The 25,323-nt window shown below is 42.1% G+C and overlaps 1 protein-coding gene across 3 annotated transcripts in view; it reads left to right on the top strand.

The window, feature by feature from the left end:
- The window catches only part of F13a1 (coagulation factor XIII A chain), a 194,481-nt gene that overhangs the window by 117,988 nt on the left and 51,170 nt on the right, over nucleotides 1-25,323 (top strand). For all 3 annotated transcript variants that reach the window (XM_060372378.1, XM_060372377.1, XM_060372380.1), the window contains exons 9-10: nucleotides 22,285-22,388; nucleotides 23,987-24,075. In XM_060372378.1, the coding sequence (XP_060228361.1) occupies nucleotides 22,285-22,388; nucleotides 23,987-24,075 (193 nt within the window). The remainder of the gene's footprint in view (nucleotides 1-22,284; nucleotides 22,389-23,986; nucleotides 24,076-25,323) is intronic.

Raw genomic sequence — 25,323 nt, 5'->3', positions numbered from 1 at the left:
CACACACACACACACACACGATACCTTTATATAGGCAAGTTCAGTCCCTCAGCTCCTTGATCCAAATATTCCCATATTAGGTCCCCTATAAGGAACCTGCCATATAGTACGATGAGGCCCTAAATGCTGTTGGTAGGGAGTGGCTCGATCTTGCTTTTACTATCCAATTGTCTTTGACATTGTTCTGAGTTCTGTTCCCTGTCTCAGAGCCTTCCTTCAATATCCCCCCTAGCACATAAGACCTTGATCCTGGCCTGGCCTGCCACATCCCCAGGGTACACAGTGACCTAGGCTCTTCTGTCCTTCCCCAAGGCTCAGGGATTTGGGTATATGGTGAGTAGTGGCCTATGCTACCCCAAGTTGGGACATACAGACTCCAAGGACAGGGACAAAGAACCTAGGGTTTTGGCTCTCCTGCAAGCCAGCTGTGTGACCTTGAGCAAAGCAGAGTTTCTCTGGGCCTTTTCCCTTCTCTAAAGTAGAAATGACAGAATTCCCTATTTCAGTCAGCGCAGAGCCGAGTGGAGCAGGTGCCTAATGAACACTGGCTGCCGGGATCGCCTTCTTTATTAGATGCACAGCTGGAGTCTCGGGGAGGCAATATGTTGCCATCCTCCCGAGTACCTCGACAAACTCCAAAGAGAGGGGTGCCCAGTGTACTGCGATGACTTGCACTTTTGTGACTTGGGGGGTATTTTTAAAGAAAAGGCAGACTCTCGTTTGCGCCTGCACAAACACTGTTGTGCTTCCTAAACTACGTGTGTTCTAGGAAGCCAGATCATGTCAAGGACTCTTTTTGCTTGAGGGATTGATGAGGGGCTCACCAGGACACATGAGCTATGCCATGGTCATCACAGCCACATACACAGCCACACCCACATCAAGCTTTGGGTTAGGCTATTATTTGCTCTTTGGCTTTGAGGAAATGACTTCACTTCTCTGTGTTTCAGGGTCTTCACCACCATTTCCTAGTGGGGTGACTGTGACAAATAATTAAATGGGGTTATCTAGGCAAAAATACAGGTTGAGCATGTCTAAACCCAAAATCCGAAGTATTACAAAAATCCAGAAGTTCATGTGTAGAGAATTCCATACCTGCTCTCATGGGAGTCAGAATCAAAACAGAGCACACTGAAGGGCGTCACACACAATCAAACTTCTGAATGTATGTGAAATGTATATGACATATAGGTCAATTTCAAGTCTAGATTTGGGTTCCACCTCCAAAAATACCTTATTATGTGTGTGCAAATGTTCCCAAATCCAAAGCGATCCAGGACACTCTGGTGCTAGTATAGTTTTCTCAGTCTATATTAGCTAATGGCAGGTCTGACTAAGGAAGTGCTTGCCAGTGGTAGGAAGGAAGGTTGATCTGGGGGTTGAGGGGAGAGACTGATGCTAAGCAGATTCTAAAGCATTGGTAGGAATGATTGATGCACATCAGGCAACTCCTCAGAGGTCACTTTTGACCCAGTAAGTTTTCTAACAAAGTTCTGAGGAGCATTCCCCCTCTCCCAACCCCATTTTCTTACCTCCCTTAATAGGCTCCAGCATTCCTATCAAAGGATATCACCCCAGCCTGACCCTTCGCTTCTGTACCCACCATCAGCCCTCCACTCTCTAAAGAAAGGACATTGTAAGAATGAGTGCCCAATCCTGTTGACACTTAGGTCCCAGTGTTAGCGATCTGTGCTAAGCTGATTTGTCCATTGAGGTCTCTGTGACCTACGACATCTCCCCTTTCAGAATTCAGCCAGGTTTATGAGGGCCCAGATCAGGAGCCAGAGCAGCAGGGCCTTTCATAATGCTGGCTCGGGAATGTGCAAGGGGGTGTGACAAGGAGTACCGAGGACAGGACGTGTAGTTTAACTTCCTACTTCCTGTTTGCTGTCTTAGGTCCCCTCCGGTAGATACTCCGGTGTGGAGCATAGAGGGGATCTGTGAGTTATTATAGGCAGTTTGCCAAAATGGCTAACCCAGCACTTTACTGCTGCATTATGGGAATATGAAGGCTTCTCTAGGAGGGAGAGTCAATTCATGCTCTGTGGACATGACAGTTTCATTGCATCTTACAAGGGCGGTTTGGCCACCTCATTCTTTGCAGGTCACAGTGGAGTTGGAAACAATTTTAAAAGACTGAGTTGGTGTCGCTTACCGGGTCATAAAAGGTACTTCACGGCAGGGGGCCTCCCTCCTGCTTTGTGCAAGTGTTGCTCAAGTGTCCCTTGGCTGGAATGAGTAGAGAGTGGTTTGATGATTCTGAGTGGGAAACTGTGCCCTTCTTGCCTAGTCCCCATCAGAATGCAGCTTCCATCAGCGAAGCAGTATTTGGTCTCTTATCTGGTCTCTTATTTTGGTTTGTTTGTTTGTTTGTTTGTTTGCCTGCATTCAGCAGCTGGCAGGGTATGCAGCAAGCATGGGAAAACAGCAAAATGCTAACCAAAATGCTAACTGAATAAATACCACTTTTCATCCTATAAACCCTCACTGCACCTGACTATGTCCAAACTTCAGGTGCTGAGGTTACAGGACAAAGTAATCAGGTTTGCTCCCCTTGAGATGCTCCCTAGCGTTCCCCAGGAGGCAACGTACATAGAACGCCCTACATAAAATAAAAGGAGGTTCATAATATCCGCTGGGAAGCAGAGAAACCAAGGGGGGGGGCATTATTCTAAGCCCAGGGAAGCAAGACTGCTCTCCTGGGAAGTGGCTATGGAGTCAAAGTCATTATCCTTCTGCAAGCGTCTGGCTGTGCTGTTCAAAGATGGAAAGCCCCAGGAAATGTCCTTAGTCCACAGATGCAGCCCAGAGGTACCTCATTAAAGGTCCAAGGGCTGGACTGAAATGGCCAGACATTAGCTGCTTCAGGGACCAGGCAGTCAGGCAGGCAGGGATAGACCTGCACACAGGGATCGTGGACTGTTATTATGACCGTGGGCATAGTAACATTTTCACTCTCATGATGTGGCCGTCGCAGCACTTCCTGCATGCCAGCAAGAGGCTCTGACTCTTCATGCCACCTCCCTAAGAGAGATAATGGCCCTCAGCTCTGCACCTGCAGAAGCAGATCGTTCTTGCTGGCTGGGGCTGAGAGCGAATGCTGTTACCCAGGTACCTCTCCTTCTTCCAGTTAGTGCTGGCCAGTGAGTTATACCTTCTGCCTCCTTGAGGCAAACCCAGCCTTTGCCCTCTGACCTGTTTTAGAGGCTCCAACTTGCACATCATCCCAGAGTGTCTCTTAGAGCGAATGGCTTCACCACCTACTGAACAGTTTGACTCTTCATTGTCCAGATCCCAACCTTTCACTCCTGCCCTGCTCCAGCCCTCTCGCTGTGCTAGCCGAAGCAAGGAAGCCCACAACTTAGCCATGGTTTCGGCTACCACTGTTGACTATACAAAGCAGCGAAAGCACTTTGGGGTAGTCCAGTGATGGTCATGTGGGTGCTGGGGAAGCTTAGAATTCAACAGTTGCTGAGTCCATGACGATGGATGACTCGGTGGTCTCAGTCTGGCCCTGGAGGCCTGGACAGTTCCTGAAGAGTTACTGGTCTCTAGTCTGCCTGGAAAGCAGAAGGAGCCATATGGAAATCTATTGTTTTATAAGTTAAGCTCTCTCTCTCTCTCTCTCTCTCTCTCTCTCTCTCTCTCCCTCTCCCCTCCCTCCCTTTCAAGTTCTTACACACAGGAACACACACAGCGTAAGGTGGTATGTTTAGATCCGCCACCAATTACCTGGACCTTGGACAAGTTCCTCACCATCTCAAGACTTTCACAGCCTCAGATGCAAATGTAATACCTCAGTATTAATGAGCTATAGAGTCCTTCCCAGCTTCAACAATAGCTTTAGTTTAATACGTTATGCTGTTCTTCTATCCAGACCCTTCCTGTAGAGTTCAATGTTGTCTGTCACTTGCTTTGTGTGAGGGCTGCAAGCATGCACGCAGCCAGGCTGTGGCCAGCCGGCTCATACATAGGGGCCCCTGTGTGAACTAGCTTCACATCAGTTTCCGAGAGGAAAGAAACAGAGCAGAAGGAGCATGAGAATGTATTGCAATTGGTTAACCAACTCCAGTGCATCTAAAACAAAATTAAAAAAAAAAAAAGAAAATAAACAAACATTTCTTAAATACTTTCTAGAAAGAGTATAATTGTTGTTGCCTCTGCTTTAACCTCCAAATGCACCGGAAGTGTTAACCACCAAGCGCTGGCAGAGCACGAAGTTCGGATCTCTCACCTGGGTGCTCATCTCGCAATAGTTCGAATGCCGTTGCACCTACATGGTGATTTATACTCCACAGGCACATTTTTAAAATGGGCTGTACCGCCTTCACATAAGCTTAGACGTGCTGTATAGTCCTATAGGTTGGACTCCTATATTGCTGAATCATCTTCAGTTTCAATCACTGTGGAAAATAGAATGATCTGAAAATAAATCCCAAATAAAATAGTATAGAAGAAAAACCCTGAATATAGACTGAACTACTCAAAGATGTTGAAGAGTTTGTAAAATTATCTCACCATGCATCCAAGTTCCTAATTCTGAAACTGTATCCAAGAGGTTTGTTTTCAAACATTATCTTCTCACCCATATTTTTGGCCAACTCACTCTTATAACGATCAGCGGGAGCTAGCCCATGAGCTCCACCATTTGCAGACTGGGAATGTGCGCTGAACATGGACCAGCATGCTCAACAAAGACTAACAGTTACTTGCAAACTTACCTCCATAGAATCAAACACTCAGCCACTTTCTGAGCATCCTCGCTTGCTCTGAGCGATAGCCTGTTTAACCTGTTCGGTCCTTTAACAGCCTTTCCAAATGTTCTTACTATTGTCCTCATCTAAAGATGGGCAACTTAACCAAGGTCCCAGCTGTCAGATTGAATTACAACCCCATGGACCTAAACTGAGAATGCCCCGTGTGTGTGTGTGTGTGTGTGTGTGTAACTACATATATGAATATATATTCATTATTGGAAGGTAACCCAGAGATACAAAATATGTTCTTTTGAAGTGCACAGCTCAGTATTTTTATTATCTTCGGTGTTGGGTAACTCTCATTATCTAGCACATTTTCATTAACCCCAAATGAAGCCTCATTCCTCCAGCCCATGATGGCTACCAACCTTCTCTGTTCTGTCGCGGTGCCCGGGTATGGACATTTCATATACATGAGTCATACAATGTGTGACCTTTTGTCTGGTTCCGCAGAGCATGCTTCTCGTGGTTCATCCTCATTGGAGCATGTGCGGAGACTTACTCCTTTTAGCCGATGAATGAAATTTCCCTGTGTGGACAAAGCATGCTTTATTTAGCTAGTCATCAGCTGTCCATTGGAACTGCTTCTGCTGCCACTCTGATCAGCCATGTAGAAGTCTTTGTGAGAGCATATGTTTCTAGTTCGTTTAGAATATACTTACAGTTAGGGAGGCTTGGTCAGATGGTGGCTTTACGTTTAACTGAGAAACTGTGAAACTTAGTTCCGAATTATCCCCACTATTTTCTATTTCTACCAACAGAATATGAGGGTTCCAACTTCTCCATATCCTTGCCAAAGTGATAATTTTCCTGGGCTTTGTTTTTATTTTAAACTGTTACAACCATAACTGGAATGGCAGATTCAAGGCCCATTCCTTTGTGGACCGATGTTATTGAATGACTTTTCTCTTTACCTCTTTTACTGTTTTTTTTTTTTTGTTTGTTTGTTTTTGTTTTTAACAAAAATAGCCATTCAAACCCCTGTCCAATTTTAAAATTGGGTTGTCAATCACTGCATTGTAGCTGTTAGTTACATGTTGTGGATGCAAACAAGCATTTTCCTAATCTCTGGGCTGTCTTTTTCACATCACTAATGGTCTGTTTTAAACCAGAAAAAAATTAGTTAGTTTGTTTGTTTATGAAAACCATTTTACAATTTTCTCTTTGGTTGCTTGTACTTTTATTACTACAAGTACATATAAGAGATAATGTAGTTCATGCTGACAAACATTTGCTCCTCTGCTTTCTTTTTAAGTTTTCTAATTTTATATCTTACACCTGAATCTAGGACCCATTTTAAATTAATGTTTACTTAGTGGGGAGGAAAAATAAAGTAAGGAGGAAAGTTTATAAGAATTGCTTCTAGCTGTTGTAGAAAACCCAGACTATGGGTGGAACTATTTATACCAAGTGATCACTGGGTCAAAAGAATAAGAATAAATCCTGAGTTTGAAACTTTTCAAGAAGTTTCTAGAAAAGTGAAACAGTAACAATGGGAGTAGAAGAATCTTTGAGGGAGTTCAACCCTGTTTTTTTCTTCTCTTTAATGAGCTTGTAGGTCGTAAACTTTCACAGCTGTTGAAGCTATTTTCAAGATTGCCGTGGAGATAGAGAAAAGGAGATGAAAATAAATAAAACCAGACAACAATAAGAGCTCTTACCAAGAATGACATGACTTTCTTGAATACATGCTGCTCAGCTCATTGAGAGTTTTATGTTCATTACTAGAGTTCTAAAACTGTTGGTCTTTTTTCCACTAATATTATTGTTGTCATTCTGCCATTGAGGAAGTGCTTCCCAAGCTCTCTCTCTCTCTCTCTCTCTCTCTCTCTCTCTCTCTATATATATATATATATATATATATATATATAAATTACATATCATATAATTTGATATGCATGGGTATCTCTCCTGCATGAACATCTTTGTACTGCATCTGTACCTGGTGTTCACAGAAGAAGTCATCAGATCCCCTAGGACCACAGTAACAGATGGTTATGAATTGCCATAGAGGTGTTGGAACCCAACCCAGGTCTTCTGGAAGAACAGACAGTGCTCTTATACATTGAACCATCTCTCCAGCCCTCTCAAAGCCTATTCCTAATACTATTTAAGTAGATCCAAATGGAGGAATCCACCAGACCCTAAAGTGTTATATTGTATAGAGATATATTTTAGCATCTAATTTAGTCTTCTTTAAATATATATCTTGAAATACGTAAATCACATTAACGAGTCACTTAGTGATGAGGATGCCTTCTGAGAAATGCATCATTGGATTATTGTGTTATCTAAACACCAGCAAGCTCACATACATAAGCCTTGACACTGTAGGCCCATCATTGAAGTGGCCTTGTAAAGCAATCAGGAGGCACGATGGATGAGTGATGAGTTGTATGCAGCTATTGCTGGTGTAATGTACTTTTTGTTACAGTAAACTTTAACTCTTCTTATATTTGTCAGGGAGAAGTTGGAGGGCCTCCAACTTCTCCCTGACAATGTACCTCCCAACTTCTCTCTCTCTCTCTCTCTCTCTCTCTCTCTCTCTCTCTCTCTCTCTCTCTCTTTCTCCCTACTGAGTTCAGTTAGTGTTGCCTGTATGCTCAAGAACTTGAGTTACCCGTCCATTGGAGAATGGGCATCCTAACAGGGGCTACATTGCTGGACAAAACTGACCCCTTTTCTTCAGCAGCCATCAACTCCCAACAGCTTCTGAGCTAGGAGTGGGGCCTTGGGATCCTCTCCACCACTTGTGTTGGAATGTCAACTGGCTTGGGCAGATCTTGTGCAAGCAATCATGGCTGCTATGACTTCATAAGGACACATACCTCTCTCCTACTGTCGTGAAGACACTTTTACAGCAATCTTTCCCAACATCTGGTTCTTTAAATATTTATTCCACCTCCTCTCTTTCACTGTGTCTCTTGACCCCCTGGAGGTGGGAAATATACTAGAATGCCTGTTTAATGCCAAGCACTCCATAATCTCTGTACTTGGTCCAGTTATGAGTTTATATCAATTGCCATCCTCTGCAAAAATAAGCTTTTCCTGTGATGGCTGAGAGCTACCCTAATTTATGGGTACAAAGGTGAGTATTCAGAAGGCAGTTTTGATACTGTGCCCATTGAGCAAGAAAATAATAGTAGCTGCTCCCTTGGGGTATATGACTATAGCCACAGGTTCTCTGCCAGATGTACAATACTAAGCATGAATTCTGCCCTGTTGAACAGGCCTTAAATCTGATCAGAAAGTATAAGATCACCCCAATAACAATCATTCCACTGTTGAACCAGTAGGCAGGTCTTCGCAGGCTGATTATTATTAACGTTTTCAGGGTTCAGCACTGTGTAAGACTGTTAACTTCCCCCACCTTCAGCAGCCTGCCCAACACCTTCTGGTACTATGACAGCTAGACAACAAGAAAAAAGATTCCAAGTCAGTGCCAGTTTGATTTCATCAAGTTCTGCGAGCACACTGCGTATCTTCACCAAGTGTCATGCAGTCAAAATCTGATGTGAAGCAAGAACACTAGCATTACCTTGTATTGTTTTGGGGTTTCTCTGAAATCCCTCTGATCAACAACTTGAAGGGAGGTATCCCAATAGTGGTATTAGGATTTTGTTTGATAACACATGGCTTGTGGGAAGAACATTATCTATTTAGGGTAACTCCATTGTGTGTGAATGAGAGGTAGAGACAGAGAAAGACAGAGAGAGGAGAGAACCTAACTGATAAAATAATAGCTTTCCAAGTGACTTTTTAAGAGTCTTTTGTCATATTTGTCTCTCCCCCACCCTCTCCTCTGCTCTACTCTGACATCCTCATTTATGCCTTCTTCCCCCAATCATTCTCCATCCTGCCCTCACATCACCTGTGTTCTGCTAGTAAAATATCTTCACTTAAGATATTTCCTGTCCCCCCATAATGGCCCCTTCTAGTTTCCTGGCTTCTTCATGTACTCCAAGTGAAACATAAAATCTAAACATTAAAATCTAAGGTCAAAACCAGAGAGAGAGAGAGAGAGAACACCTTTGTGTTTGTATTTATGGGTCTGGTTTAGCTCACACAGTATAAAGTTTTCCAGTTTTGATCTATTTAAACTTTGTCAACTAACAAAAGTATACTACAAAGTAATGTTTAAGATATGGTACATCCAGATGGATATGGTAGCATACCTTTAATCCCAGCACTCAGGGAGGCAGAGGCAGGTGGATCTCTGTGAGTTCGAGGCCATCCTGGTCTACAAAGTGAGTCCAGGACAGCCAAGTCTACACAGAGAAACCTTGACTTGAACAAAACAAAACAAAAAAAAATATGGTACAGAAAATACATACATCAGTGTCAGAATTATTTACTGTTCTGATTACACACTGTGTGTACAGTCACATGTGCTATGCTTTTGTGAGATGGGTAACACAATAGTTTGCTTTATACCAGTGTTGCACAGACAGGTGAGAGAAAGGCAGTGTTGTAATATATGACACCAATGCACAAAAGTAACTTCTAGTTCAACATTAATAATATGTGTGATTCACATCACACACGTAGTCCTGCGTTAATCAAAGTGTCGTTACATGATACACGCTATGTCTCTGGTAGTCCTACTATGCCCTGTTAGGCATTACATGGAGCTGTTAGAAGTTATGTGTTCAGAAGGTGATCTGTGGATTCCATTTTAATACAATAAGCAGATGTGAGAAAGGGACATCCTGTCTGAGATAAGGGGTTTTCTAGGATATTAAAATTAGAATCTCTTCTCTTTCTATCACCTGCTGGGATATAACCAACAAATACTTGTAACCCGTGTTCTGCTTACCTTTCCTGAGAATGGACAAAAAGTGTTATGTGAGCTTCTTGTGATGGGCAGAATGAATAAAAAATAGGGAAAGCAAGTGCTATGATATTTTTTCTTAAGAAAATTTTAGATTCTGGTTCATCCTAAGCTCTGTGTAAGAGAAACTCATTATCTACAGTATTCATAGTTACAAGAAAGAAGTTAGAAGTTAATAAAATATGTATTACCAAGGCTAATTCCATTAGATAGTTAATAAGATTGCTGAAAAACTTATTTTAAAATAAGAGTAATAGCTACCACACACCAGGGCTCAGCTAGTTGAGCGTGGTGCTCAGCCCTCATCAAGGACACTTCTCTTTGCAACAGACAGAGACCATTACAGAAGACCACATCTAGTCAAAATGCAGGAAACAACTGATCATGGGTGCCCAACCCCGTCTGTTCCATTTACATTACTCCTGTGCTGAGGCTCGGAAACCTTGCAGCAGAGGGAGCAGAAAGATTGTCGTCCTCAGAGGACCACAAAATCTGCTGTGAGATTGTCTCCTGGAAATGTCAGAGAAGCTTTACCCTTGATGCCGCAGCAATATGGCTGCTTAAACAAGACCTGAAAAACTACAACACCAATAATCATGCTAACTGGGAAGAGATAAATAAGACAGGGACCCATCTGTACACAGAAAACTACACATAACTAAGGAATGCTGGGAATGAAAGAAATGGCTACCCAACACCCGGTGGTCCTCTCCAAAATCACATATGTATAAGTTGTATTCATGTATTTAGGCCTATGTATGCATATATGTGTGTGTGTGTGTGTGTGTGTGTGTGCATATACATATACAAAGACAATTAAAGGAAAAGAGGCTGATTTCGAGGGAGAAAAATGGGGATTTAGAGAGGATGGATTGAAGAACTGAAAGGGAAGAGAAAAACAATGTAATTATATTTTTAATTTTTTTAATTAAAGAGAAAAAATTCAGTACTTAAAAAGTAAAAATAAGAGCTGTCAACTTTAGAATAATTATTCATAAACATATTTATAATGCAAAACAGAACCTTTGGAACCTACTGAGACTGTAGGCTGTTGGCTGGAATGTTTTAAATCCTCTTTAATAATTATGGGAAAACTTGAGCCAAATTTATTATAGAAAGTTTTTATATATTAGAGTTACACAAATGCATATCTTCAAAAATCTAATCTTTTCTTCATTTTCAGCCAGGAAGGCAATTTCCAACTTGCTATGCTGGAAAGCGTGATGAAGTGAACAGGGTCTCATTTCCAATATGAGTCTAGTGTGGGGCGGGGGGCAGTTTCTTCTTACTGTGACAAACACACATTGATGTGAACGGTGCCACTTTCTTCCTTGAGCATTCTGAGCGTTGTCTTCATTGGGTTGCTTTTCTAGGGTGTGCTTATGAAATTCTGTCAGTCAGTACTTCGTTTTTGCTTAGTTTAGTTTCATCCTCCGTCTCTTCCACTCACTGGTGGTATGTTAAAAACACAGAAAAGATGAAAGAAGGGAAAACGAGGTATCTATGTGATCAATCCCTAATTTTCTAAAACAAAAAAAAAAAAATTAAAAATCTTTTATTTAAAGCAGCTGTAAATTTTTCCTAAAAAAAAATATTCAAGTTACCTATACCTCAAAGAGCTGTGCTCTCAGAACTGATGAACAACATAGTACCTCATTGGCTCAGATTAAGTACCACTTTTTTGGTAAAGCAATTGAGTCTGGACTGATGCTTAGTCAGTGTGTTCTAGAAAAGCCACACTGGCATTGAGAGCCAGTGTTCTGATTTGGTGGCAGAATTTGATAGGTAATTCATGTCTGTGTCAGAGCAGTTGATACATACACTTCAGTTTTCTTTTGGCATGACAGCAAAGCCCCAAGTCCACTCCCATATGCACCTTCTCTCTATCTGTGCCTCATGTGACTCAAGAGAGTATATTAAAATTGACTTCTCAGTGAGCCTAGAATCCCTTGCCTTTGTGGTATAAGCTAGGATAGGCTCCTTCATTATTTCTTGCTTTTCATGATGGAAAACTGGCATCTTTCATGGCATCCTCTACTAATCCGCATCCCGGCATCATCACACAGACTATCTAGGTTCGTTCAGGTGGTTCCTAACCAAGAAGAACCAAGGCAACTGTGCTTTAAAAGGAAGGGTGAACTGGCTGGTTTCTGCCTCTAGACCTCTGGCCTTTGATTGACATGACCTCAGGGAGTAGCCAAGTACTCCTTCCCAGTTTCAGCAGTTCAAGAACCCCAGCTAAGAACAGCTATGCTCTGAAGGAATTCAGTGCTCCCAGCTTCGTAAATGACTCCCCCAGCCTATCTCTGAACAATTTCATTCTGCCATCTTGCTCCATTGTATTTTCTAAATGGCAGGGTTTCCCTCAATCTCAACTTCCATTTCCTCTTTGAAGCATCTTGTTTGATAATTCTCAGAGTCCACCAAATTGTTTCCCGTTTGCCACTCCCTCCATCCTGCTCCCATCCTGTTCCCACTGCCATACTCCAGGTATGCTGCCATTTTTGTCACCGAAATATTGACTGTATTGAAAAATTATCAGACTCAGCGATGCTGGGTAGTTCCATCTACCACTGAAACAAGTAACCTGCAGGGTAGCCCAGGGGCTTTCAGCCTTCCAGCCTCTACTATTTTTGCAAATGAAAGAATTCCAAACATTTGGCTTGCTCCAAACACTTGAAATTGCTCCAAGTTCTCTCTCCTAGGGCTTTCTCTGAATTTAATTGGTGCTCTCCCAAGAGCCTTTATAAAGCTATACAAACAAAATTATAAGCTTCTTTCTTCTCTTTTAGGAACTCCTTCTGTGAAACTTTTCCAGATAAATAGTAAATGAGCTGTCCCTTTAGTATGTTTAAGTGGTTAGCCAAGGCTAGGGGGTGTTTAAATGGTTGGCCAAATCTATGGGGTATGTACGTGTTTAGCCAAGGCTAGGGGGTATTTCAACAGTTAGCAAAGGCTGTGGCGTATTTAAAAGGATAGCCAAGGCTTCAAAGTATTTAAATAGTCAGCCAAGGTAAAAGCTTGTTTTCCTAAGGTAACTATTTTGGTGTTATTGTTGTTTGAACCCAAAATGCATGAATCCAAGGAAATCTGTCTTGGTGTTAGCTACATTCTCTGCCCAAGTGTCCTCCATTCCATGAGCTCCTGCACATCTGGATAGGCTCATCCTGATAATAGCCTTAGGGCAGACCTTGAATTATGCTTTAACTTCTGAATTGAAAATAGTAATAATAATAATAATAATAAAGTCATCTTGGGCTGAGGAGATGGCTTAATGGGTAAAGGTACTTGCCTCCAAGCTTGGCAAGCTGAGTGTGGACCCCAGAATCTGAGTTGTCCATAGAGAGAAATGGCTCTGAAATTTGTCCTTAGATCTCTAGTGGTCTTCGGCAGGCACATGCTGCGTGCGTGTGTGCGTATGCAAACACACACACACACAAATAAAATTAGAATTGAAATAGTCATATTAGTTCCTGGAATGAAAGGTAATACACACTTATTAATGTTTTTTCAAATATTGCAACAGTGTGTGAAAGCAAGAGTTACCCCTTCTGACTACTCAGAACATTTGTCGTATTTTTGAACATCCACTCACGTCTCTGTAGACTGCGTGTATTTTTTATGGCTGCAGAGTGAAGTTTCACAAACGGATCAGCTTAAACCAACACATATTTACTATCAAGCGGTTCCTGTTGATTGGAAACTTGGCACAGGTTGGCTGGAGAGTTTTGAGCCTCCCTTCTCCATCCTGGAAATAGCTATAACAAAGCCCTTGCCCTAAAGCAGCAAAGGCCTCTCGCTCCTGGTTCCTAATTCTGCTGAGTCAACAGCATCCTTGAAAGGAGTCCAAAAATCACTGCCTGTCACCACTTATGGAGCATGGGAAGTGACCTTTAGCAGAGCTTGTCACCTCCATCATTGTGGTCCTCCAGGAAGTTTCATCCATTAAACAATTCTCATGAAAGTTATTTTAACTATTGTTTATTCCTTCTTTGGAAAGTGGCAATGGGGCAACTATACAACGTTGGAGATTTGCAAGTCTTTCAATGTTATAAACCCTGAAACCTTAGCAAGAGCTCAGGTTCCAAATGAAAGATTTAAGAAAATGTGAAACCATGAATCTTTTATTGTTACTACTATTATTGTTGTTGCTATCATACATTCATTTTAAGAAACAAGAGGCTTTAATGCCGCATTCTTATATAGGATATGTGTATGTATGCTACATGTAATATGCATATATACTATAATTGTAATATAGGATAAGATATATGTATATCCTATATAGGCATGTAAAGTATTTTTTATTATATCCCCCTTCCTCGTTCCCTCTCTCTTTTCCCTTACTAAGTCTCTCTTTTATTCTTATGTTCTTTTCCTCCCACATTCCCAGTAAGAGAAAACAAAAACAGGAAATTCTTATGTTTCTAGGTCTGGCTTATTTCATTCACTGTTTTCATCTCCAATGCTGTACATTTCCTGCAAAGAACATGATTTATTTATTTATTTGTCGCAAAATAAAACTACCCTATAGGGCAGGGGTGTAGCTCAGTGCTAGAGCGTTTGCCTAGCATATCCATGACCCTGAGTTTGCTCCCCAGCACTGCAAGCACCAAGTAAGTAAAATAAGAAACTCTGTTGTGTTTATAGACTTTGCAGATACCCTCACAATTCTGCCAACCAATACAGTGGCCCTCCATCTGAGGTTTCACTTTCCATGATTTTAGTTACCTCTGATCAATTATTGTCTAAAAATTCAATGGAAAACTCCAGAAAGAAGCAATTTAGATTTAATTTTTCCATTTTCCATTGTAAAGTGTATGTGCTGCATGTGAATTTGCACACGTCAGTGTGGTGCCCACAGAGTCTCTAAAACCCCATTGCATTCCCTGGAGCTCAAGTTATAGGTGGTTGTGAGCCATTCAGTTTGAGTTTTCTGCAAAAGCAGCACGTCCTCTCTCCAGTCCCTACAATTCATAAGCTTTAAATTCCATGTAATTCAGAGTAGCATGATGAAATCCCACACCAACCTGCTCCATCCCAGCCGGAATATGACTGACAACATTCATGGAAATTTTGTTGGCACTTTAATTTTTATATTTGTCCTATTTGGGTATTTCATCCTAGGTAAGGCTACATGGTGGTATGAACAGAGATGACCCCTTCTCCCCGCTCCCTACCAAAGGCTCATGTGTTTGAATGCTTGGCCCGTAAGAAGTGACACTATTAGAGGGTGTGGCCTTTTGCAGTAGATGAGGCCTTGTTGGAGGAAGTGTGTCACTGTAGGGGTGGGCTTTGCAGTCTCATATGCTCAAGATACGCCCAGTGTGGCAGTCTCCTTCTGCTGCCTGCAGATCAAGCTCCTTCCCCAGCATCATGCCTGCCTGCACACTGCCATGCTTCTCACCACGATGACAATGGACTAAATCTCTGAAAACTGTAAGCCAGCCCCAATGTAAATGTTTTCCTTTGTAAGAGTTGCCATAGTCATGTTGTCTTTTCACACCAATAAAACCCTAACTAAGACAAGCTACATAGGAAAAACTACAGTGTACGTTAGAACTGGTATTATCTGCAGGTTTGGGCATCACTTGGAACATATGCTGCATGGATGAGAAGGTCATCTGTACCCAGCACGTCCTGGTGGTAGACTTGGCTCCAGTGGGGAGAAAGTGAGAAAGAGCAAAATAAACAGAAGATTCATGTCTATTGCTGCATTATTCACAATAACCAGAAAATGGAGCCAGCCTTGATACCCATCAAGAGATGAATGGATAAATATACAATATTTTATTTACATACATACAAAATTTTATATACATAAAAATAAATATGAATGGCACATATGTAAAAAGGAATTTTGTTCAGCCATTAAGAAAAATACAATCATACAAAACTAGAAATTATTACTTTAAGCAAGGTAACTGGGACTCAGAAAACTAAATACCACATTTTTTTTCATTAAGTTAAGATCCTAGATTTTAAGACATAATCCTAAATTTTAGTTCCTATGTATGTGGAGGGTATAGGTCATGAGACAAGAAAGGAGACTGTGAAGGGAAAATGAGAATTAAAAGGATGTTGGGGGAGGGGGGAGGGATGCGAGCATACATACCACATAAAAGCAGAGTGGAGTTCTTAGGGAAGGAGGGAAATATGCTAATTTTTAAGAAGCAGATTCACACCCTCTACAAATACTTGGGAAAACAAATGCACCCAGGGGTTCCAGCTCCCAGTTCTGAGTGTTTCAGGCCCTAAGCTCACATGTACAAACCCAAACATACACACGCACATCTAGATATACAGCTAAGTTTTTTTACAGGACTGGAGAGATGCCTCAACTGTGATCTGGGTTTGACTCCATTCCCAGCACCCACATATTGACTAAAAACAGTTGGCTAAAACTGTCTACAGAGGTTATGAAGCTCACCTCTGACCTCCACAGGCACCAGGAACACACAGATGTGGTACACAGACATACATGCCTACAACACAAACACACACACACACACAAATACACAAAACACATTTTAAAAAATTAAAAATCTACTTGAAATCACACTGAACCCCACAAGTGTATATTCAAAGTATAGAAATTTTGTTATTATTATTTGATGATTTAAAACTTTAAAAAAAACAAATGTTAGTGGAAGCCTATCAGGTCAAAGGAAAAATAATATCATTTGGAAACTTCAGTCCTCAGAAATGTATGTGAATTGCATCGAAACAAAACAGAAACAAAGCAAGCACAAAGTATTTGATAACAGCCAGAGACAAATGTCTCTCCCTTCTGCTAAGTACCTCAATAAGCTGTTTAAATATTTAAGACAAGAAAATGTAAATACCTGCAAACATAGCTTCCTTTATGGGTGAACTTAGAATAGAGCAGGCCAGCGTGTATGCTGAAAGGAGAACTCTCTCACTGCTTCTCCATCCATCCTGAGCAAAAAAAAAAGCTAACTGCACTCTAAACAGAGTCCCCATGGCTGGGGGGGGTCCTCTCCCACTGTTCATGGCAGCTGGCTACCACTGGCCACCCACTGCCAAAGCCAAACCAGGGGAGTACAGCTTTCTTTTCTTTTAAATTAATTAATTAATTTAATTTACATTCTCCTCTGTCCTGTCCTCCCAGTCCCTCCCTCTCACCTTTCTCTCCCCTCCCCCCCCCATTCATCCTTCAGGCTTCCCTTTCTCCTCAGAAAAAGGGAGGCCTCCTAGGGATATCAACAACTATTACCTATGTTCAGAGAGAGGGTCTAGATCCATCCAATGCATGCTCTATGTTTGAGCTCTATGTTTGAGTTCAGTCTCTGTGGACCTCTGCGGTCCCAAGTTGCTTGATTCTGTAGGTTTTCTTGTGGTATTCTTGACCTCTCTGGCTCCCTCAGTCCTTCCTCCCCTTCTTCCACAGGATTCCCCGAGCTCGCCCCTAATGATGGTCTCTAGGTCTCTGCATCTGTTTCCATCAGTTGCCGGGTGAAGCCTCTCAGTTAACAGTTATGCCAGGCCCCTGTCTGTAAGTAGAGCAGACTATCTTTCAGGTGTGGGCTCTCTCTCACCACATGGGTCTCAAGCTGGGCTAGTCATCAATTTCTGTTCCATATTTACCTCTGCATATCTTGTAGGCCAGACAAACTGTGGGCTAAAGGTTTTGTGGTGGGTTGGTGTCCCAATCCCTCCACTGGAAATCTTTTCTGGCTATCGAAGACAGCCTTTTCAGGTTCCATATCCCCCATTGCTGGGAGTCTTAGGAGCCAGGAAAGGTCACCGTCATTGACACTTGCAAGTTTCTATTGTCCTAGGTTTCTAGCTCATCTCAGATGCCCCAACCATTTCCAGTTCTCTCTCCCAGTACTCAGTACTCTCTCCTTCTATCCTCTCCCCATTAGATCCCTCCTGCTCCCCCCAACCCCTTTCCCAGCTAATTCCCTCCCCCATCCATGCCCCACATCTATTCTATGTCCTCTACTCAGTGATATTCAAGTACCACCACCACACCCTTGGGACCTCCTTGTTAGCTTCTTTGGGTCTGTGGATGATAGCACAGTTATCTTGTACTTTATGGCTAATATCTACTTACAACTGAGTATATGCCATGTTTGTTTTTCTGGGTCTGGGTTACCTCACTCAGGATAATCTTTTCTAGTTCTATCCAGTTGCCTGCAAATTTCATGATGTCACTGTTTGTAATAGCTGAGTAGTACACCTTTGTGTAAATGTATATTTTGTTTATCCATTCTTCAGTTGAGCGACATCTAGGTTGTTTCCAGTTTCTGGCCATTATGAATAAAGTTGCTATGAACATAGTTGAGAAAGTGTCCTTGTGGTGTGATGGAGCATCTTTTGGGTATATGCCTGAACATGGTATAGCTGATTCTTGGGGGAGAACTATTTTCTATTTTCTGAGAAATCATCGGGAAAAAAATGATTTTCAAAGTGGTTGTACAAGTTTGCACTCCCACCAGCAATGGAGGATTGTTCTCCGTGCTCCACATCCTTGCCAGCATGTGCTCTCACTTGAGTTTTTGATCTTAGCCATTCTGACAGGTATAAGATGGAATCTCAGAGTCATTTTGATTTGCATTTCCCTGATGACTAAGGATGTTGAGCATTTCTTTAAGTGCTTCTCAGCCATTAGAGATTCCTCTGTTGAAATTTCTCTGTTTAGCTCAGTACTCCATTATTTTTTTAGTTGGGTTATTTGGTTTATTGATGTTTAACTTCTTTTTTTCTTTATATGTTTTGGATATCAGCCCTCTGTAAGATGTAGGGTTGGTAAAAAACTTTTTCCATTCTGTAGGCTGTTGTTTTGTCCTTTTAATGGTGTCCTTTGCCTTACAGACACTTCTTAAGTTTCATGAGGTCTCATTTATTATTTGTAGATCTTAGAGCCTGAGCTGTTGGTGTTCTGTTCAGGAAGTTGTCTCCTGTGCCAATGTGTCCAAGGCTATTCCCCACTTTTTCTTCTATCAGATTTAGTATATCTGGTTTTATGTTGAGGTCTTTGATTCCCTTAAACTTGAGTTTTATGCTGAGTGATAGATATAATATATTTGTGTTCTCCTAAGGTAAGACATCCAGTTAGATCCACACCATTTGTTGAAGAAATTTTCTGTTTTTCATTGTATAATTTTGGCTTCTTTGTCAAAGATCAAATGTCCAGAGGTGTCTGGGTTTATTTCTGGATATTGTATCTAATGTCATTGATCAACCTGTCTGTTTTCATGCCAATACCATGTGGTTTTTAATACTATTTCTCCGTAGGACATATTGAGATCAGAGATGGTGATACCTCCAGAAGTCGTTTTATTGTACAGGATTGTCTTAGCTATCCTGGGTTTCTTGTTTTTCCAAATGAAGATGAGAACTCTCTGGATAGAAATATGTTGGAATTTTGATAAGTACAACTTTCAGTCAGTTTCTTTACTTCCTGTGAGCTCCTCACCCTGTGAGGAAACTACACAGGTTATAGAGAGTGGCTTAGCAATAAGTGAAACTGCTAACCCAGACTTCATGGTGGGCAATTAGGTGATACACTGAGAGGCAGCTTTCCTCGCCTCCTGGATATTCGAAAAGAAATCTTACCTTCAAAGAAATGTTTTTGCCTGCTATCTGAAAATGCAGAGAGCATTTCTCTTGTCCCAGGCTAACCTTGCCAAGGATGTTTGCATTTAGTAAGGATAATCTGGATCCATGTCATCTAGGAGAACATGGAGAAAGCAGGCTAATTCCCACTCTGCCCTGGAAATGTCTTTTTTGTTGCTTTTCCTGGTGCCTCTACCTCCCTTCTCGAGTTAGGCAGGCAAGGTGCCACACAAAGGGACCTTCCTGAGACAGAGGTTGTTTTCTGGTAGGCCTTCCTCCAGCTCCTGCTCAGAGACAACACATGGTGGTCCCCATCACATCCTTACTCCCCTGGAGGCATGGGAAAACTTCCCATGCTTGTTCCATTGACTGTTCCTGCCTCTGCCTCTTGGTCCTTGTTATTTGATACCCTTTTTCTCACTTCCCACCCACTGATCCTTCCAATACTAAAGAAGCATGTCAGTCACTTCTCAGTTTTAAATACTCCAGGTAATCTTCTTTGCATTGTGTTATATAATAGCCCCTGACTCCTTTTCTTCTTCCCTTAACAACTTAGATCTCTTTTCTAGAATACCCTACTGCTCTTTGTCCTTTCTTCTCAATGGGTATTTGCCCCATTCTACCATCTATGAACATTCCAGCTATCTCTTTATCAATTCCAGATCGTCACGTGTACTAACAAAACTGCCTTTGGAGGTTTAACTCCATAGGCAAGCAAATGCCTGGAGTCCAGATTCAGCGGATCACACCCACAATCTCCACCGCTGCCCAGATAAACTTTGCTCTTTTTGCTTCTTCAGTCTGTCAGAGCACACGTCTTCCTTGGGGCTTGGGATGTAGCTCAGTTGGTAGAGTACTTACCTAGCATGCATGAAGCCCTGCGTTCGATCCCCAGGTATGATGACACTGGTTCCCAGCTCTCTAGACGTAGAGATGAATCAGAAGTTCAAGGTAATCCTCAACTACACAGATCAGTGGTTCTTGGCCATCCTTATGCTGTGACCCTTGAACACACCCTCCTATTGTGGTGACTCCCAACCATAAAATTATTTTTGTTGCTACTTCATAACTGTAATTTTGCTACTGTTGGGAACCATAATGTAAATATCTATGTTTTCCAATGGTCTTAGGCAACCCCTGTGAAGGGTTCACGACCCACAGGTTAAGAACCACCGAAATATAGTGTTCATGTGGGCACTAAGAAGGGGTTTCTGGCTCCCATGGTGATGACTCTCTTTGTGGTAGATACCTTGTTGGAATATTGTTGTAGATTATTTCAGAGCTTTAGTGTGTATGTGTAGAGGGGGAGGGGGGACTCTGCCAAATCCGAAGGCAATAGCACTTCTCCTCTTCCATAAACACCAGCTTGCAAATTTCATTCTACTCCTAGAATTATTTCAATAGCTTCTAATTAGAACAAGGCACAGATATTAATTTTATTCAAAATGTCTCACAATTTTCTCCCTATGCATGGGACAGCTCAGTATTAAGAACATGGACTACAAGGCTCTACCATTGATGACCTCTGTGATCTAAGGTTAGGTTCTTACATGCTGTGCTTCAGCTTCTCTTTTGAACTGGGGTCAATCATGATAAAATGTACAGGGTTCATGGACTATCAGGTGTGTTAACATATATAAAGATTTTTTAGGCTGTATGTATGTTAGGAGTCTTTGTTAGTTGCACCTCAAACTCTGATCAGTTTTTAGTGCCCCAGACAAATTGTGGCCACTACTTTCTGCCTACACAGATTGGCTTTTCTCTTCCCTTTGTCAGTCTGCTAAACTCCCCTTCATTATTCCAAACTCAGAACAACTGCCACCACGTCCCCACAGACTTCCTCAAGGCCCCGAGACCAGTCATGTGCCACTCAGTGATCCTGTGGCACATGTCATTTTCATTAATTTTGTTTTAAAACCCGAGCTCCTTTGTTTGAGCACTTACATATGTCAAGCCCTGTTCTAAATCCATGTATTCTCTTACTTATACCTTGCCACAAATATAGAACGTTTTAATAAGTGGCAAGTGACATATGCTGTTATTCCTTATACACTGTGAGGTTTTTTTTTTTGTTTGTTTGTTTCTTTTTTTTTTATGGTAGACTCTGCAATTCATACCCTGATCATCTTTGACTCTTCAGCTCACAGCAAGATGCCCTGTGCATTGTGGGTATGTGATTATGTTAGAATCTTTTCATTGACCCAATTAGAAATGGCTAGAATTAAGAGAGAGACAGAGACAGAGAAGCATGCACAAACTACTGACATTGAGGGACTTTTCAGGAGGATGGATGACGGCTGGATCTGAAACCATCAGTGCTATAAACAGAGCCTGCAATAGCCACCATTAAATCCTTATTACTATATGAACATTTTCCATAGTGCTCACAGGTTAATGTGCTCTCATTTGATTCTCTACTGTCGTATAATCTCAGGTCTTTCCAAGGACGTAATAATACAATTCATGATGACATTTTATTTTGTGCTCTTGCTTCGGGGATCATATGCAAGGTTCTGGGGAGTTTCAAAAGGCCTTAACTCATGGGGTGCCTGCTTTTGGTGAAGGGTAAAGAGAAACTTACCCTGGTGACCTTTTCTTCTCATTGAACAGCAAATGCAAATTGCCACAGATTTAGAGAATTATAATCAGGAGTTAATGTTGTCGTTCCTATAATGATGGTCTAAGACCATAAACACAAATATTGCTAAATTGTTACAGAATACACTTTCAGTAAATTGAATCCATGTGGAAAAAAAAGTCAGAGACAAATATTTTAACTTCAGCTGACATTTCTTCTCTACTTTTGAGCATCCTAACCTTTGGCTCAGAGGATGATTAATATCAAAACTGTTAGAGTATCTCGGGATGACCTTGAAGCCAACTTTAGTGGAGGGAAAGGAACAGCCAGTCATATCAGGGACCCCAAAGGATGCCAGTGGAAAATGGATCCACTACAAACTCAAATATGGGGACACAAGCAAATTCCAAACCCCACGGATTTAGCTTGATCTATTCAAGTGATCAAAGCGCATAATTGAGGTCTCTCTTTGGTTCCTTGGAACTTGGGGTATTATGAGAAGTGTAACGATTCAGGGACTACTGTCTCCTTAGGAACTACCACTGCTGGAATGAGGCTTGGATGACGAGGCCTGATCTTCCTGTTGGATTTGGAGGCTGGCAAGTTGTGGACAGCACACCCCAGGAAAACAGTGATGGTAAGCCTGACACTTTCCTATTCACTTTATTGCTCACCTCGGTGTGTGGGTAGCACGCTCATTACAAATCAACACGAGAAATGTGCTTGCTGGGCACGAATACAGGATTAACTGTCTGTCAATCAAGTTTCAATTCATTTCAATAGTCAGCTTTACCCTGATTGTTTTACAACTTTTGGAAAAAAATAATATAACTTATATAATTCATCTACTCTTGCTTTGATAAGCAGTTTTGAAGACAAGGGTGAAAAAAAATATCTGGGTAAGCATTTTTACTAGGGCTATAAAATACACTTCAACCCTCCCTGATTCACAATGATGAGGTGGTAAAAGGCTAGAGAGAAAATAAAGACATTGAAGATAATTATAAATCACCCATTAAGTTGTTGTTCTTCCAAAGCTTGCTGTCTCCTCATGTTCAGAGGTCTCTTTCAAAACTTGAGTGGGCAGATATTTGTCTTCTAACTTTCCAGCCCTGATGATCAGGAGCAGCTGTGACCAGCCCCAGATTCTTACAGAAGCACACTCTTTTTAACACGATAGACACCGGTGGACTGCAGACCCCATGCACATTCACCACTTTCCCCTGGTGTTGCTCTGAGGTGGTGATGTCATACATCTTCGTCGATATGGAATCATTCCGTCCACAGTCATGATACGGTCGTGCTGGGATACTGGATTTTATGGAGAAAGCCTCATGCTCTCAGGACTTTGCAGTACAAGGAGACTATAAAGCAACTAATAGCAGCTAATTTCTTAGGCAGTATAGCTAGATGGCTAAAGGCTCCTGGACTTCAGAAAGGTAAACATGAGCGTGCTGGATTGTTAAACTGGGATTATTGGCTAATGGGCATGGTTAGTGTCTAAATTCTACACTCCAACCTGACAAACATCCTCAGCAAAACAACAGTCGAAGTGAGAGCACTACAAATTCTGTGGCTGTATCAGGTACACCTCTAGTCAGGTTTCTGCTGCTATGCTAAACATCGTGACCAAAAGTAACTTGGGGAAGAAAAGATTTATTCCAGATCACACTTACAGTCCGTCACGAAGGGAAGCCAGGTAGGTGCTCCGGGTAGCTTGCTCAGTCTGCTTTCACATACAACCCAGAACCATCTGCCCAGGGATGGTACCACCTACAGTGGACTCAGTGCTCTGACACCAATCAAGAAAATTGTCCCCACAGACTTGCCCACAGATCAGCCGGTTGAAGGCATTTTCTCAGTTGAGGTTTCCCTCCCAGTAAATGGCTCTAGCTTGTGCCAGGTTCACAAAAGAACTAACCAGCGTAGGTGCCAGGTTTAAAAGAAGACAGACAGCTTAGTGAGTGGATCTGTAGTCAGCAGAACAGAATTGAGGATTCTGTTAACCCCATATTCTTTCCCTTCAGCCTTGTGATTGAGTTGGTCTCCCTCAGCTATACTCTTTTGATTCATACACATTGGTCATCTGTCTCCTGGAGCCAATGAAAGCATTTAGGCAAAGTCGGTGGTGAAGCTGAGGAGCGTGAGCCCCATGTGGACCTGCTCAGTGCTGTGTGCGGCCCTGTGGATGGAAACAACAGTTTCACAACACCTTCTTCTTTGTTTTCACTACAGGCATGTACCGCTGTGGCCCTGCCTCCGTTCAAGCCATTAAGCATGGCCACGTCTGCTTCCAGTTTGATGCCCCATTTGTTTTTGCAGAGGTAAGTGGAAAGCTGGAGGAAAGTGTCATTTTCCACCGCCGTCTCTTAGCACATCAAAGAGTTAGACACCAGGCTGCTACTTCCCGGTTTCCCAGGTACATGGTGCCGCTCTTCCTGTCAACCAGACACCCTTCCAGCCTCAGATTCTTAACGCTAAATGCAGTTTCTACTTAACACTTCCCTGCCTTGAAGTTTTGAGATTGTTTTTCTACTAAAGGCAAGAACTTTGCAAACCAGAGTTTCATGCTGGGTTTGTAGGCACCAGCATTGATAGTTCTGAAGGCATGAAGTGATGAGCTGAATCATTCAACTGAAACTTGGTTAAAAAACAACAAGGTGGTCTACTCCCATCTAAGACTGGCCCAGCAGTACCATAAATCAACACACACACACACACACACACACACACACCACCACCACCACCATCACCACCACCACTACCACCAGCACCACCAGCACCACCACCGCTGCAGCAGCTAGCCAGCCAGCCAGGCAGCAGCAGCAGCCAAAAAGAGAAGGAAAAGTATAAGGCACAACTCAAGTGGAAAAATTCGGGCCACTTAATGGGTTGATAAGATATTAAGTGAAGGGACTAGGATTCCAGAACCACAGGGCAGGAGTTAGGAGAGGAAACAGCTAACTAAATCAATGTGAAAGACATCAAGTAAAAAGAGAAGACTGGGAGTCTCTTGGTTGGGGGGAGGTGTTTAAAGGCTGAGATGCAGGACTCCCTTGAGGTATTTTTTACAGTAAGCAACTCTGGAATGGTACCTCTCCTGTATCCAGCTCTTGCTGTGCAATCACTTTGCCTTCCGTTTGATGCTCATAGTAACCCTTTTAAAGTGAGTATCTCAAGTTTTCCCCATTCAACAGAAAAGAAAATCAAGGCAATGAATGGCAGAGTGCCTAATATCCTTTCCCCAACCATCTAGCTAATAAAGAGGAATGCTAAATTCTGAAAACAGGTGAGCATCTGAGTTCTGCCAGCCATTCTGGAAAGAACATGATTTAGTTTAGCTCCCATCAGGAGAGGCTATGGGGAGCTCAGAGGCCCAGGTCTTTGGGATGTATAAGCCTCAGGTGGGAATGTGTCAGTACGTTCATCCACACAGCAGAAGTGAAATGTGAAAATACAAAGAACACAGGTAGCTACTGTATGAGCAATAAAGTCAAGACAAAATTGCATTTACACATGGAGATGTATTCATTGAGAAAGTGGAGCCAGGAACTGAAGGACAGGAAGTGATC

Source organism: Meriones unguiculatus, chromosome 19 (assembly GCF_030254825.1).
Source record: "Meriones unguiculatus strain TT.TT164.6M chromosome 19, Bangor_MerUng_6.1, whole genome shotgun sequence".
NCBI classification, from domain to species: domain Eukaryota; kingdom Metazoa; phylum Chordata; class Mammalia; order Rodentia; family Muridae; genus Meriones; species Meriones unguiculatus.
The sequence above is the reverse complement of the archived record's forward strand: the minus strand, read 5'-3'. Positions and strand labels throughout refer to the sequence as shown.